Here is a 16,611-nt window from a genome sequence, read left to right on the forward strand (position 1 = left end):
GCTGTCACTTTCTACCTGTGCTATACACAGGGGCAGGAAGAAAGTTTAACCAAAGCATGCTCTTGACAAGTAATTAAAAAGAAACAACACGTGTATAATGTGTATAATGTGTATATGGGGAGTCTAGAAAGGAGACAACACCTCCTTAGAGAAATGCTAAAGATTAAAACCAACCAATGACATTAATTGCTGGAAAGAGCACAAATACCATGATCAGGGTGGTGCTTAACTCTGCTGAAACAGATCACGTTGTGCAAAGCTTTTGAAATACAACATATGCAAAGACAGCTGAATTTAAAAAAAAAAATTAAAAGGGTATTTGTTAACAAAAGTTCTTTGCTACCTAGAACTGCAATGAATCAGTAAGAACTATGCCTTTCAACATCCTAATGCAGCAAATGTATAACTCAATAAAGAAATTTGCTTGTGACAGGTTTGACTTTCCGACTCCAGCCCAGAGAAGTTGACAGTGCAAAGGTCTCTCTTAAAATGGAAAGCGTTTCAGTTTATTTATGAAGTGAAGCATGAACTAAGAACCAGAGACAGCTCATAAAATTTTGCACTTCCCAGGATTCCTGAGCAATTTGGGTAAACAGATTCTGTTGTGCAGTCTGTAAAATGAGGTCAGTAGAAAAACCCTTTTTTAAAGACCTTGTGTTACTTATGTTCACGTGTCTGTGGGATCTTAGGTGTGAACACTGAGCCAACTGCTCCCTGCTAGCTCGCCATGGGCTCACAAGGGATCTCAGCCTCCCTTCACCAGCAAACATCCAGAGGGGCAGTTCCCACAGACCAGCTGACACTGCAATTCCCTGCACCGGTGGGTTAGCATGCCATGAGCCTGAAGGACCTCAAAGAGAAGAGGTTTGAAAGAGCAAAAGCTTTTGAAATACAACATTTGAAATACAACAACTGTTTGAGTATTACCTCAAACGGTACCCCCTTATTCTCTGGATTTAAACTTAACTCGGTGCTCTGATAGGAACTGAAAACAACACTCCTGTCATAGGTGGGTCTGTGGCATTCAAATTTCTATAACAGCTACTTAAAAGACCTTTGTTATGCCAGTCAGACGTAGTGCCATGCACTGCTGGCACAGAAGTGCTTTTGACATAAGCAGTTTGGTTTCACTTGTGATTTTATTCAGCTCCTTAGAAACAATAGTCAGAGTAGCACAACTAGCGTGGCTGATCAACCTGAACTGTAGCCACTGGGCAAGCATTAAACACTGCAGAAATTATTTAGCTACCAAGTTCTGTATCTTGGTAGCCACAAAGAGAGACAGAGCTGCTGGGAACTTCATCCAGATAGCAGCCTTCAGATCCTAACATAATAAACAACTTCTACCATGACAACTGGCACTGTTACAGTGTGCATCTCCTCTGAGATGTGTTTGTATCTGGAGACTTTAACTGCTTCAAGGGATCTTAATTTATTCCACAGAGGAAGCTCTAACTCTTGCAGTCACTTGCATAGTGCAACATGCAAATAAGTGAACAGTAACTTGAAGAAACTTTAAAATAATGTAATTCTGATGTGGCACATGTGTCAGCTCACAGGGTAGACTTGCTCTCCATGCGCTCTCTATATACATGCAAAGGACTGCAAATTTAAATCAGCTTTGTTCAACCCTATTCAAAATCTGCAATGCAGGCTAAACAAAGACCATTGCCTGCCCTCTGTAAACTACAAATAGGACAATTTCTTTTTCTAACAGCTTTATACTAAGCTTTAGAGCAGGAATCTCAACAGGCAGTCACCCCTGGGGCTGGTTAGATGCTGTACCTCACTGAAGAAGTCTCCAGTGACCCCTCCACTCACTCCTTTTTACCAAATCATGTGCTTTCAACTTTTCCTGAAGAATTACAATCAGCATCAGAGAGGAGTTGAGACGTTATTCTCATCTCTATCTATTTTCAACCCTAATTTTATCAGACAGAAGTTGTTAACGTTTTAGGAACTCTGAATAATTAGGTACAGACAAAGAAACAGGAAAGACTGTATGATCCAGCCTTCTGCCAAAGGAATATGGGAAGCAGTGGTGCTGCTAATTTTTGTTAGGTGCGTTTTTAAACTCTGCTAGTTGACAGCTAGAACGTTGTCAGAGGCAAAAAGGCATGGCCACATTTTATTTTACGTTGCAGGCAGTTACAGGAGTACTTCACACCTGCCAGTTTGCATCTGCCTAGGTAGTCAATGTTTTCTTCCAAATTAGCCCCACACAGTACCCCCCTCACCAGCTTACACGGCCTGTGGCAAAACTCAGCCACATCAGCTATTTTTGTACAGAATAAGCCATAGGTGATTTGGAGTGGGAAAGCCAGAGTATAATTTATTTCACTGTGCTGCACAATGCTTACAGTGCTTTGACAGATGCACACAGAGGCACAGCTATGAGCCTCAATTTTGCCTCTACCTATCCCATCAGCATTTGCTCTTATTATGAGGAAACATGGTAGTGATTATTCCATTATGCTGTACACAACGATAACCCTAGGACAATTCAGGAGCTTCCACCATGATGTAAGCAGTGACTTCCTTAGCAACTGAGTACTTTGCAACTTATCAATGCAACACCAATGCCACATCTCCCAGTTAAGCTTCTCTTTAGAAGCCTCTAATTTTACAGTAATTTTTTTTTGGTCAGAGCAAAAGGGTTTTCTTATTCTTCATCTGACCTCTGAAAAAGTATAAGCATAAAATGAGTCTGTGTTATGACTTCCCCCCCAGTTTTATCAAAGAAATTTATTCAGAAGTGTTGATTTTTCTTAATTTCCCCAATGAAATATGACCTACATAGCATCAGTTATTAAAACAAAAAGCTAATGTCCAAAGAAGCCCCCTAAGAATCTATTTGAGATAACGTCCTCAAGAATCATCTGCTTACCTACTTTTTACAAAAAACTTTGTTTGAAATGTAAGCATGTTCTACACACATACAAAAGAGCTACTGTGACATACAGTAAAGGAGTCACTGAAACTGGACATCTGCATTCCTCGCTATCAAAACAAAGATGAATACACTTCTAAAACCACAAGTAGCTTAAAAGAATGGCAGAACATTTAAGAAGGCACCAGATTTTCTTTAGACATTTAAAAAGGCACCAGTCATGCTTTGTTTAGTTATATTATCCTTTATTATTTTACAATGTATTTCAAAAACTTTTACAGATACCTTAAACTGTTCTACAAGAGCTGCAATACTGTCATAAAAGCACACCTACAGACCGAATGCACAAACGAACTGTAATACCTACTGGTATTGAACCATTAATATCCAAAGGGTGTAGTCTTTTAGTAAATAGATGTGCAGTAATGCAAATGCAAACAGATGTTAATGCAGAAAAACAAAACTCTGCATTCATGGCTATAGAACAGAGGACTTTTCAAACACATTTGGTACTGTAACATTCTAGACAGCAATATGAAGAGCATTACATATTTAAAGCAATACATGCCCTGAAAAGCCTGTATTTTCAATCTGTGCGTGTAAACCTGAATCAAAAATAAACTAGATATATTAAAAAACATGAGACATCTAGTCTGCCAACAAGATTTTGGGGTTTTTTTTCCTTAGAATGACAATTAACCTGGGTGGGTGAACTCTGACCTGCATTATTATTATTATTATTATTTTACATTATCATATCCTCAGCATTTCTGTAGTACTATGACAGCCTGTGGGTTTTTTTTTAATTTATTCCTTGTGCATTGGCACAGGAGAATAACTTTGATGCATCAAATTTCTTTTCTGAGTCTCCAAGTGGTAAATATGATTCATATTATAGCAAATACATTACCACAAAAAAGCACTGTATAACAACGTTTATAACATGTTTCAAAGTTCTCAGCTGTATTTCTCTGGTGCAACAAAGCAGGGGCACTGCAGCTTTCAAGCACTGTGTATTCAATCCTCTCACGCACAGTGTTTACTAAAAGCTTAGATATATGTTATTCTCTACCTACAGAAGTTTTGCTTTTATTATCACTTCTGCTCACAGGAATTCCTAAGACATCTTTAGACTTATACTGTCTGTAAGTTACAGGGCAAAGCCAATTGTTTGCATATGTTTTCAAGCCAAGCTGATGTATTTTCATGGGAGTCTCATGAAAGACATTAGGAGGAAACAGTAATTTCATATCGGGATTGTTAGGGGGAAACAAACAAAAGAAGAGGCAAAATTTACAAATGTGGCACTGTGGCAAAAGAGGCATTCTGTCCTGCTTTACACTTCAAGTTTAAAGTTTTAGTTACCATTAAATATTTCCTAACAGTAAATACCATTCCTTCATCAAATATAATCTACATTCCTCTATTCTCTGCAGGCAGAGCTGCAATGGGTCATCACTACATTAGACCACAGCTTTTTCTGCTAGTCTTCCCAGCTAGCCTAAACAGCAGTCAGTGGTATTTATTAGTTATATATATGTAAATATATATATCAGTCAGTCACACCCATCATTACAAATATGTTCTAGTTTATTTACTGTACAATGTATGTATACATATTTGTGTTTTTTCAGTCCCTTTTTTCTTAAGCACTCCAATGGTTAAGGGCAGGCTGGGAGAAAAATCAATATACATAAAAGGGTTACACGTTTCAAGTCTGTAGTGATTCTAGTTTTAACAGCAAAAGGGGATCCTCGTGCTCATGCTGTGAACACTGCTGGCAAAAACAAAGGCCAAAAAAAGAGGCAGACTGTATTTTTCTCTGGAGTCAAAATCTAGAGAATTGAACAAAACAAAGGGATGTAGTCCAAAGGGATGTAGAAATGAAAAGGGTGTTTCATTCAATGTACATCTGGAGCTATTAAGAATTTTCTTTCACAGAGGCCCTGAGACAAGTTGAATGGATTCTCTACCATGTGTTTCATGTGAAGTCAAACTTAACTTAAAGCTCTATAGGTTTAGCATAAACATTTGGTATATAAGAGTGGACCCATTTTTAAAAAGTGAAGCAATAAAATCTGCATGGAAAACTAATGAAGGAACAATTTGATTGGAGGCCTCTGTCCTTTGACCCCTGCCCTATCAGGCTAAACATCCAATAAAATGTAAAATGCAGCATAAATTTGCTTAATCTAAAATTTTCGTGATGATTTATTGCAAATTGCACTTGGCAGTTCACCACACCAATGGAAAACTGGCCCCCTTGTTGGTTCATTCACACAGTCTTTCAACACCAAATACAAGTCACCAGTAGAAAGATCTTGATAGAAAGTTTGCTGCTGTGCTGAGCCAACTTGCTGCACCTTCTGGGTGTGACCCAACACGAGACACTGCTTTGTCCTGTTCCTTAGTAGGGCTCTCATCTTCTGGCAAATACTCAGGTAGATCTGTGTTCTGCTCTACTTCCACTGGAGTATCTTGGAACGGAACTAGCATCTGGTAAAACACAACAGATTAAAATTATGTCAAATGTTGTAACTTAAAAGAATGAATCAAAGTTAAAACAGACACATGTTCAGGGTGACAGGCATGCACATTGTGAGACTCCTCTCCATTGCCCTATAGAGCAAGAACATAAATGGAACCTACTATGCTTAGAAGATACAAAAGTAAAAGCTTGGGCTTAATAGGGAAGAGAAAGTAGCAAGTAAATACAGACTACCTTTTAGTGTAGTAGTTGTGAAACAAAAGCACAGCAGCAACTCCAGCCAAGAAAACCCACCACTTTCATTGTGACTCTTTTCACATCATTATGGAGATAATCTATTACAGTACTTTTGTCCTTCTTCTGAACAATAATTTCTGTATAACTGTTCTATGGATTCATATCCTGACATAAGATATCCTTGATTCCCCTCGTACTTGATGTCTAACAGTCATGCTTAAAAAATTTTGCCTACTATCAGATGTTATGGGCATGGAGGGGCTGATATTGAAGATTCAGCTGAGCTGTAACAATTGCTATTTAGACAGACAGAGATCCTACCTCCTCACCACTTTCACTTTTCACAACTTGCTGTGCCTTCATAACTTTGGTTGATGCTATTGCCGTTGCCAGCGCCTACAAACACACAGAAAAAATCCAGAGCTCAGTGCAACAGAATGCAATAATGTGAGGATCTGGGGGGGTTACAAAGCACTTACCTCTGCTTTTAAATCTGAGCGAATTCGGACCACGCACCTTTGAACAGCCATTTGAAAGGTAAAACTAATAACACCTTTAATTTTCAACAAGGCTTCTTCACAAAGATTCCTTCGAGACTGAAAAACAAACAAAGTCCCACAACTGAAAAACATACCATGTGAAAATGCTCACAATTAATTGTGTTCCTGTATGTCTCAAAGAACATGGTTACAAAAGTGTGGTTGTAGTAACAGAAAAACTAAGACTTACATTTTAGTGCACAAATATTAGACTCTCTTGCCACAGAAGAAAAATTTGCTTACACTTTAGAAGTCAAAGAAGGATGGAATCAACTGTAAATAATTAGAGAAAAGTGCTGAAAAGCAAAGAATGTTTTTCTCTGTGTGATCAGCTAAACAGTCCCCTCTGGTTAAGTTCTGATTGACTGAAGTGCTCATTGATGAGTAGTTAGTGTTTAAGTTGCTATTTATCAGACACCTTGGCTCCATACTGACTGAATGCATCAAAGCAGCTGTTGTACCTTTCAGCTGCTTCATCTGTGGCAGCTCACAGACATCATGGCACAGCACATGCTTAATTCTTATTTTAAAGGGAAAATATTTGGCTGATAACCCACAGAGTGTCATGTTTAAAGCAAGAGACATCACCTACTGTGCTGTAACATTACATTGACCCATACCAGTTGCATCTCCTACATTACCTTAGAATGTTCCAATTTTTTCCCTTTTAATATTTGTACAAGATGGTTGCAACAAAAAGAATTAAAGTACACTTGGAGAGACTGCCAGCACAGAAGGGGATAAAAAAAGATGGACTGTATCAGAAATAAATTGACAGCCTTTACATAGGGTTTAAGATAATTATATATTTTTCTTCTCATGCAAGGTTTCAAATAATTAGTTATTTCAAAGTATATTTGTATTAGTTGCCAAATAATCACCAGTCAGTATTCACTGTGTGCACAATAAGCAAATTAAATTATTTTAATCTCTGGAAGAATGAACTAAAGCACTTTGGGTTTGGTTTTTTTTTATCAGTTTAGCATATATATTGAAACAATTCATTTGTGTAAGTTTATGTATTGACATAGTTAACATTTTTGCATTTTCCAAAAAATAACTTTGTCAGACAGGCTACCTTTACTATAGAAAGAAAATACTTGATGCAAAGATGATAGGCTGCCTTACACAAGTGAAAGTTGAAGCCTACATCTGGACACAGCAAGCAACACTTTCATAGCTTATTAGCCTAAAAAAATAAATTCATATATGGGTGTGTACCAACTCTGTGACAGAATTCAGCTTTTTACTCTTCAGATCCCATGTGAATCACAGGCACCTCAGTTTATTTCAAAATGAAGCTTTCAGTGATCAGATAACTGGTGAATAATTTCTTAAAAGACAAAACTTATTAAGGTCCACACAAACTCCTTAACAAGCTGGCAACTTGGCAGGCACCAGCTTTGCACAGGCATACTTTACAAAAGGCATTTGACAGGCAGGTAGCCACAAACCCCAGCAATACATAACTTCTGCATGGTACTCCTGAAACATGGGCACAGGTAAAATTTCGGATATTTCCTTACACATCAAACCCTGATTACCATGCCACTCACAAACACTACTATAATGTACAGACTAGAAAACTGACTGAGAGACACAACAAAAACTCCCGAGTTACTGCCTTGTTTTTTATCTTTATCACCAAATTTGATTATTAGATCTTAAAATTAAAACACCACACTAAACAACAAACGACCTTTCCCCTCTCTTCCTGAAACAATCGATTATCTACTATTTGAGGTTTTGAAATCCACAAGCATTTGTAGGACCTGCAAGCATTCCTAACAGCAGCTTCCATTTACAAATGTAAATGACTGAGAACACCACGTCTAAAGCTCTGTGTTTACTCACTATGCCTTTTCAAACTCATACATGCACCCTAATATTTTCTGCTACTTAAGTCAGGAATAAACTATTGAATGAAACTAAATGGCTTTTGTTGCTCACGAGGTTTAACACCCTTCCAGTCCCAACTTATCATAACACTTAAAACAGCATTATGGGGATGTTTAACTTCTGGTGAGCATCTCTAAACATTTCTTTAATCATCTGATGAAATACAGAGCTATGTGCACCAGCTATCTCAGCCTGTGCATAGACAGATCTTCTAGGAAAACATGCTGGTGTGATCTACCTGCAGTTTTGCCCTCTAAAGGTGAATATCTAAATACTCTATGCTTTTTCACTATACCTTTACCTCAGCATTGCAGAGAGAAAACTCCACAAATATTGCTAAGTTCCATCTGTTGAAGAAAAAGGCATGCTTTTAAGACAGAATTGGACTACAGGCAAAATATCTAAACTCACAAAGTAGAAGTGGATGAAATTTCTTGCTTGGAGATACCTGTGAACAAATAAATCAACTACAAGCTTAAAAACAACAACCTATGGGACTGAATTAAAAAAATTTCACAGAGTAGCAAAGCCAATGGTGTTGACAAAGCACTGCCTTTCTCGACAGAGCAAGTGCTGGAAGGCCAAAACTGTAAAAAATATTTGTACAAAAGTGAGCTAGAGCAGCATGTTATTTCTAAAGAAATTAACTATGGTCTTATGAAAACAGAACAGTGGGTATGCTGTTGGTAAACTGGGCCCGTGGACATGCTTACTTGGCAGAATGTAAAGCAACAAAGCAAAGGATCAGGTTTGATCATTTAAAATGGGTACAAAACTGAAAGATACAGAGTCCGGAGGGCACTTGTGGATAACGTGCTTAAAGAGCCTACATGCTGTTTGGCAGCCGTAAAAAGGCAAACATGGCCCTGGGGTGTTATCTGCAGGGGTATGGTAGATAAATCTGTAGAAGTTATTCTGACATTACATAAAGACTCAGTGAGACCTCATTAATTCAAATGCCATTCTGGTCACTATGGTAGAAAAGATCTCACAGACAATGAAAAGATGCAGCAAAACCAGCTCAAAGAAAATATAGCATTTCTAAATTAAGAATAATAAAAAAACTCCCAGTGTCTGAAATCTCTCATAACTAAAACAAAACTTTTTTTAGATAAACACACTTACACAACCACAAGAGATCCTTAAGTGAAAAATGCTGTAGGCACCTTGTTCACTCTATTTCTTGAAAACCCATCAAGTAAACGGCCTTTAAGCATCTTCTTTAGGTGTTCTGAGTAAGCTCAATTTATGCAATATTTTATACCTATCTCATGCTTCCAAATACAATTCACAGAAATTGCTGACAACTGATGATGTCATACAAGGAGCCTCACCAGGTTTCTGGGGTTAAAATAAATCTCAGTAAACTCTGAAGCTTTCCTTACCGAGTCATCAAGGCCATCTATATGCAAAACCACTGTCTTGGCACGTTTGTTTGTGCTGCCAAGGAAGAACTGTGCTTTCCGCCGACGATAATTCATCTCATTCGCATTGTCCATGTCTGACATGTTGGAAGACTGAAGGATGTCATAGACTTCAGAAGCCAGAAGTTTAGTCTCTCCTGGTGTAGTGGTCCTGAAAGAAGAAAAAGGGACTAAGATTTCCAAGTATTTGTTCTCACATTAGTACTGCAAAAAGCTATTGATTACATCCTTGCAACTGGAATATTCCATGTGGTACAGTCAAGACATGGCAAAAATGTTATATGGGGAGAGCAGAAATTGGGTAAACATATTTTCTTTTCCCAATTCCAATTTTTATGTCAATTTGTTGATCCTATGCTCATTATAAACAGGCCTGTTCTCAAACAATATGAGCACAGTTTACATCAATTTGACAACTACAAGCCAAACACGGTAGTGTCATGGTCAGTGCTCCAGGGTTACTTTGTGTTGAGTTTAATTTTTTTATAATAGAACTTCTCCAACTGCCTTGTGACATGTTTTGTTTCCTACTTTCCTTGCTACATAATAAAAATAATTTCTCTGTAGAACTGGCATTTTCCTGAAGCTTTCTTCTCCAAAGTTACCCAGCATCAACAGCACAGCAGAAACACAAATTTTCTTGAAGAATCCAAAGGTTATTCCTGATTAGACTAAAATTTATGGTATAAATTATAGGATAGCCTTTTTTTAGATAGAAAAAAATAGATAAAAGTCTCAACATACATTGAATTGTTAAGATTTAATTAAAATTAATTTTAATCAGATACTAATATAAATCTGTTGCCCAAATTCAGCCCTGCTTTAATTATGTTAGTGACTTAAAGCTTTGTGTAGAAACAAAATTATTACTGCATCAACTTGCAATTAATTTTAAAATGATGAATGACAGCTTTGCTGCTTTGTTTAGCAAACACTAAGTAAGTAACAAGTACCTTTAGATTTATTTTTTTTCCATTTGACTTCCTTAATTACCAGACATTAAACACATTTTCCTTCCTACCATATGGACAAGAGAGAACACTAAAGAAAGCATGATAGGAGTTCTTGGCTTGTGGGGGTCTCAGCTAGCCTTTTTTTTTTTTTACTTCTCTGCACCTTCTTTTGAATAGCACCCATTTGGAAAGGAAAAAGTCAGTTCTTGTGATAATTCAGTAGATTAACTACATGCAAAGTGAAAAAAAATAAAGAGAAGAAAGTGGTAACAAGCAAATAACCAAGATCTAGAAAGGGAAAGCAGTCCAACATATGTTCAGTTTTAAAACGCTCATGTTCTGCTTTCCTACACTGAGAAATCACTTATGTTAATGCACAGAAACAAGTGCTGGGAACTCACAAAGATTTCAACTTCATCCTTCCGTCATTTGTTACATAAAGTAATAGAACTGATGATAAAGCCATGCAACTGGATGTCCTGAGGTAGTAATAAATCAGCTTTTGCTAAAGTGATAGCTTATCAAGACATTAAGGAATTAACCCACCTATTAGTTTTGCCAATTTCTTTCAACAATCCTGTCCATATAAAGTGATTTACAATAGACAAGTTTTATTTTTGGTAGTTTAAATACAGCTCACTAAGCAAACTATTGAAAATGTCACTATTCCACCTACAGCACCCACTATGCACTTGGTAAGGGGTTTTGCTTCAAAACAATTGTACTTTTGCATCAGAGAGTTAAAAAAAGTCATAAAGACAAATGAGAAATACAAGCAGCCTTAATACTTGCCTTAATATATATGCATATATATACTAATCTATGCAAAATAAAGAGACTTTAAAGCTGTCACTATGTCAGCAAATATAAAATATTCAAGTGCCTAAAAAATCAACAGTGATTTTCATATATGTTTTATTCTCTCAACACTATAGTTGGCACAGTTCTTGAAAACCAATGATCTGCTATTAACTGCACAACTGAAACAACCTGGTGACTTTAAAACACAAAAGTAAATTGGGTCTTATTTGACACAGTTATTCTGAGATCTTCCTAAAACAAGTCTATACTGATAAATTTTATGTGCATACACACATACACATGCACACACTCAAAGAAGTTACTCAGAGCACACATACACACACACACTCTCAAACAAGATACTCAGATAATTTCCTGTATTTTTTCCAAAGAGTGGATTACCACTATCTACCACTAAGTTACCCTTATTACCTTGGAAAAAAAAGGAATAAATGCAAGACTTTAATCTTATTTAAAGAGAATCAGTAATAAGCAACTGACTGTGTTGTCATAAAAAGCAGTAAGAAACTCAGACACTACACTACAGGGGCAAAGACAATGGCTGCCTCTTAGAAATACCAGATTGCAAAACAATCTCAAGTGAAGGTGTCCACCAGTTTTACACTGCAGAAACAAAATACTATACTTTCATCAACTCAGTTGCCCAAAATTCCTGACAAAACCTTTTACAATTTCAAATATACTGGTAAAATGAGTGAATACAAATTTTCAGCAACCTGTTATTCCTTCATTAAAGTAATTTCTGCAATAGCTGTAAAAATAATGGGAACATTTATATCTTAATATCAGATTAGATAAAAGGAATTTTTTATGATGAGCATGGTGAAACACTGGCACAGACTGCCCATAGAAACAGTGGATGTCCAAACCCTGGAACCATTCAACATCAAATTGGACAATTCAATTGCAGATATCCCTGCTCATTGCAGGGGGTTTGGACTAGAGGATCTTTAAAGGTCCCTTCCAACCCAAACTACTCTATGATTCTACGACCTTTAAGGAAACAAGTATAATAAATCCTCTTGGTTGCAAAACCAAGGTGATGTTCAATGGTGAGTCTGTTTCCTTACATACTATATTGCTAATAAAAACGAATACAATGAAATTGCACATAAAAATAAATCAGAACAGTGGAATTTTGTTAAAAAAACTACCGTAACTCATGGGCTATGGTTTTTTTGCCTAAAATGAGAAAACTTAAGGAGAAGAGTTCTGAGGGCACTGACACCAGTGCTCCCAGCACCAGTGTGTCAGTAGCTTCAGATGACACTGCCCACAGCTGTCTGACCCAGCCTCCTGCCACCACCAGAGCAGCACAAGGGAACTCTTGCTCTCCCCCTCTCCCACTCCAGAATGGCACTTTAGTCACCACTGAAGGTGCAGGTGCATACTATAAATTCACTGTACAGCTAGAGCTTGTTTGAGAACAATCAACCATTGAAAATCTCACCAAGGGACACAGTACAGACCCCACTGCTGGAGGTTTTCAAGATACAGTTGGACAGGACACAAGATAGTCTCATCTAGGTCCCCTTTCCCAGGAAAGGTTGGACCAGATCATCTTCTGAGGTCCCTTCCAAGCTGGGCTGTTCCGTGATTCTATGACTAGTGTTCTGCTACCCTGCTAGGGAAATGGTAGAATCTACTTAGAGCAGAGTAACAGCTGGCAAGAGCTGGTTACCATCTCTTTCAGAGGTGGTAACATCTTATACTACTTCAGCAAGATTCAGAAGATGCCTGTCAGAAACCCAAGCTTTTAGTTTTCACTGTCTTCCTGAATTCCTGTCATCCTAGATTGCTGCCTGTCCTTCCATCATGTTTACCCAAGGCTGGCTGTATAAGAAATATGAACACAGAATCCAAGTGACATGTGCTGTATCTGTCGTAAGAGGATACAAGAAACAGTTCTTATTTTCTACACTATTATTAGAAATAACTTTTTTAACATGTTTTTTTAACAAGCTACTGGCTTCACTAGGATGGGAGAGCAAATGGGTACTGTCTGTTGACACTGGCCCTTACACAATCCCTGAGGAGAAGCTGATGCAGGATGGACTGGCTGACCAGATTGTGATGTGGACTGAAAACTGGCTAGATGGTCAGGCCCAGGAGGTGGTGATCAAGGGCATGAAACTCAGTTGGAGGTCAGTATCTATCAGTGTACATCAGAGATCAACACAAGGTCCCATTCTATTCAGTATCTTCATTAAAAATCTGGGGCACAATGGACCCTTAACAAGATGTGCAGATGACACAAAACAGGAAAGAGTGACAGATACATCAGACAGCTGTGCCAGAGACCTCAACAAGCTGGAGAAACGGGCTAACAAGCATCTCATCAAGTTCAACAACAGCAAATGCAAAGACCTGCATCTGGGGAAGAGCAGACCCAGGCACCACTCAGATGAGGCACAATCCCGTGGTTCTGGGCAATGTGGTTTAGGTGCCTATGCCTGAGTAGATGGGAGCTGGACCCATGACCTGCAGAGGTCCTTTCCAACCTCAATCACCCTGTGAGTCTGTGAACACATATCAAGAAGTCACTAAGGAAATTCAAACAGCAATATACATGGAGCACATCCATTTTTACCTACTTGTGGATCGCCAATCTTTCAGGTTAAGAATATTTTAGAAAATAGGCTTTTATGTAAGTAAAGCAAAAATTTATTTAATTTTCCTGCGAACTATTTTCCTTACACATTGTCTTCCAAAGAGCTCTGTATGACAGCTTACATAACTCTAATGCATTTGATAATTAGAAAGACTGATTTCAGAAACTTCCTGTTCTCATATTTAGAGTTCATTGCTCAGTCCTAAATTGTTCTATCTTAAGGCATCATGAACTAAAAGCAAGACTAGACACAAAAAGGAAGGCATTGTTCTCAAAGTCATTAGAACTTGTCAGTTGGTATTGCTGATGTTTTCATGTTCATAGAATCATCCTTGAATGGTTAAGGATGGTGACCCTGAAGATCATCTAGTTCCAACCCTCCTGCCGTGGGCAGCAACACCTTCAACTCGGCCAGGTTACTCAGAGCTGCATCCAACCTGGCCTTGAACACCTCCAGGAATGGTACATGCACAGCCTCTCTAGGCAACCCGCCCCACCTTAGGTTATAGCAAGATCTCATTACACACAGTCATCACAGAAAAATTACACTTTATAATAACAATTTAGAAACTTTTGATACAAAATTTAAAAATCCAATGGTTCACTGGTTCAAACATGATACTGACTTCAGGAGTACACTGCTACCAGGTTTCTCACTCCAAATATATAATTTCTTTGTAATTCTACTTAGGCGCAATAACTGTGTTCAGTAAATAAAAGTATAAAGAGTATAAAGACAAAGATGAGATCACAGAGGAAAACTAAAGAAATATTTTAATCTCAAGTAGCTTCACAACAGATCAAAAAGTCAGTGTATAAAAGCTCACTCAGTAGTTTACACTGTTAGTCTCTTACCTGAATCTGATTTAGCTTGGGTATTCAATTTATAATTTATGGACCAATCTCAGCCTGCTACTGATGGGTCTGTTTTCCCCAGGGTTGCTCATGAGCAAGAGAACCAGAGACAGACAGAGAGACATTCTCAGCTTCTAGGATTAGAATTGGGCATCACTTGCTTCTCAAGGCTGACCTGTGGGGCTGTCCTGTGCAGAGCCAGGAGCTGAACTCGATGGTCCTTGTGGACCCCCTCCAGCTGAGGATGTTTTACCATTCTCAGGATACATAGAGAAGAACTACAGCTCATTCCTCTCCTCCTGGAGAAGAGCTACAGCTCAGTTGTCTAAACTGAGAAACATCTGTGAGAAAAGGGCACCTATGACAGAACTCACGGCCCAGAACTCTGTTAAGATCCAAGCAAGGAAATTGATACAGGAGAATTGTATATTTGCAGTATACCACTTACATAACAACACTTTTCACATAGAGATTGTCTGCCCGATATATATTTTCAGTTGGCATGGTCCCATAAGTAAGAGAGCATGATATATATCATTACAAACCATGGAAAAAGGCTGTGGTACAGCCAAACAGAAAAGGTGGACATGCACTGTATGGTTCATCACTGTGCTCTTGCTCACTAATACTTGGGAAACCAACACAAAGAAAAGAGCAGCTCTGTAAAAGCAAAAAGAAAAGTAGCTAACAGTAGTGATGGAAAGATAAACTCTAAACACAAAACTAAGGAAACAGATCTAGACATTTTAAAGTTAACTCAGGTAAAATTTCCTGCATTGACATTTCAAGGATTTTACACAGTGATGGAAAGTAGAACCTTAAAATGCAGATCCGTAAAAAGAATCCACTACACAATTCAAGTCTAACAAATATCAAGTTTGAAGACAAAAACCATCTTCATTATCCAAGTTAAGGCTACAATATTTGACAAGACCTCGGCAAATGCCATCCTAAATAGCCTACTCATAAATTAGAAGTATAAACAACTCTCTGACTTAACTTACAGTCACAGAAAAATCCTAAATCACTGAATGTAACAAAGGACTGAATGTGTAATTTTTCTTTCTAAAATGCTACTTTGAGAGACCTCATTTACACAGTGATGCAAGCACCTTTCCAAAAAAGTTAAGAGAAAACCTATCATCACATAGAAGCAGATATTTTCATTTGATCCTAATCCTCTTCATACATACAAGCACTGTCCCTATATTTTTCCCTAGGATCCCAAGTAGTGATATTTTCAGCCATCATTTTATTTCCATAACAAACTTCATTCATTGCAATGCATATAGTAGCCCATATGACACAAAAAAGCACAAGTAAGAATTTCACGGATTGACACAAATTCTATCACTCTGTTTTATCACTGTCGGGCAAGAGCATGCATATCACAACATTTAAAGTATATAAGTGGTAGAGATTTATCATTTAGTCATGGGTAACAAATGGCTAGTCAACAGATACTCAGATCACTATGCTTTAAGATCACTGATGTATTTGTTTCCAGGTGAACAATTTCTTTTGGAATACATTCTTCCTATACTTAAAGACAGAAGTAGTTTGCAGCAACTAAGAGGGGGTTGGGAAATCACTAATCTTTGATTTTAGAAGTGAGACACAGTGATTGACATGGTTTTGATGAAAACTTTGAGCATGAATGACAACCCTAAAGAAAGAGCATGGTACTAGAGAAAAAGCAATCTGTTTCAAGACAGTTATCTGATCTAGGCTTTTCTGCCTGTTCTGCTCCAGTGCCAGGGCAAGATTCTTTCTTATCTCCAAGAACGCTGCTCTTTCTTGTAAGCTTTTAGTGCATCCCGTGATGCAGTGGGCTCACTCATAAGCACATGACTGCTCTCCTGACTCGTTCCAGGCAGCAGGCACATTACTTGA

General features: G+C 37.9%; 1 protein-coding gene across 2 annotated transcripts in view; it reads right to left on the reverse strand.

Moving 5' to 3' along the window:
• Positions 1-3,114: 3,114 nt before the first annotated feature.
• Positions 3,115-16,611, reverse strand: part of ARMC1 (armadillo repeat containing 1) — a 32,306-nt gene continuing 18,809 nt past the window's right edge. For both annotated transcript variants that reach the window (XM_064387626.1, XM_064387618.1), the window contains exons 4-7: positions 9,439-9,628; positions 6,095-6,211; positions 5,937-6,011; positions 3,115-5,386 (exon numbers count right to left, since the gene is read on the reverse strand). In XM_064387626.1, the coding sequence (XP_064243696.1) occupies positions 5,195-5,386; positions 5,937-6,011; positions 6,095-6,211; positions 9,439-9,628 (574 nt within the window). In that variant the 3' untranslated portion in view covers positions 3,115-5,194. The remainder of the gene's footprint in view (positions 5,387-5,936; positions 6,012-6,094; positions 6,212-9,438; positions 9,629-16,611) is intronic.

Source organism: Passer domesticus, chromosome 1 (assembly GCF_036417665.1).
Source record: "Passer domesticus isolate bPasDom1 chromosome 1, bPasDom1.hap1, whole genome shotgun sequence".
NCBI classification, from domain to species: domain Eukaryota; kingdom Metazoa; phylum Chordata; class Aves; order Passeriformes; family Passeridae; genus Passer; species Passer domesticus.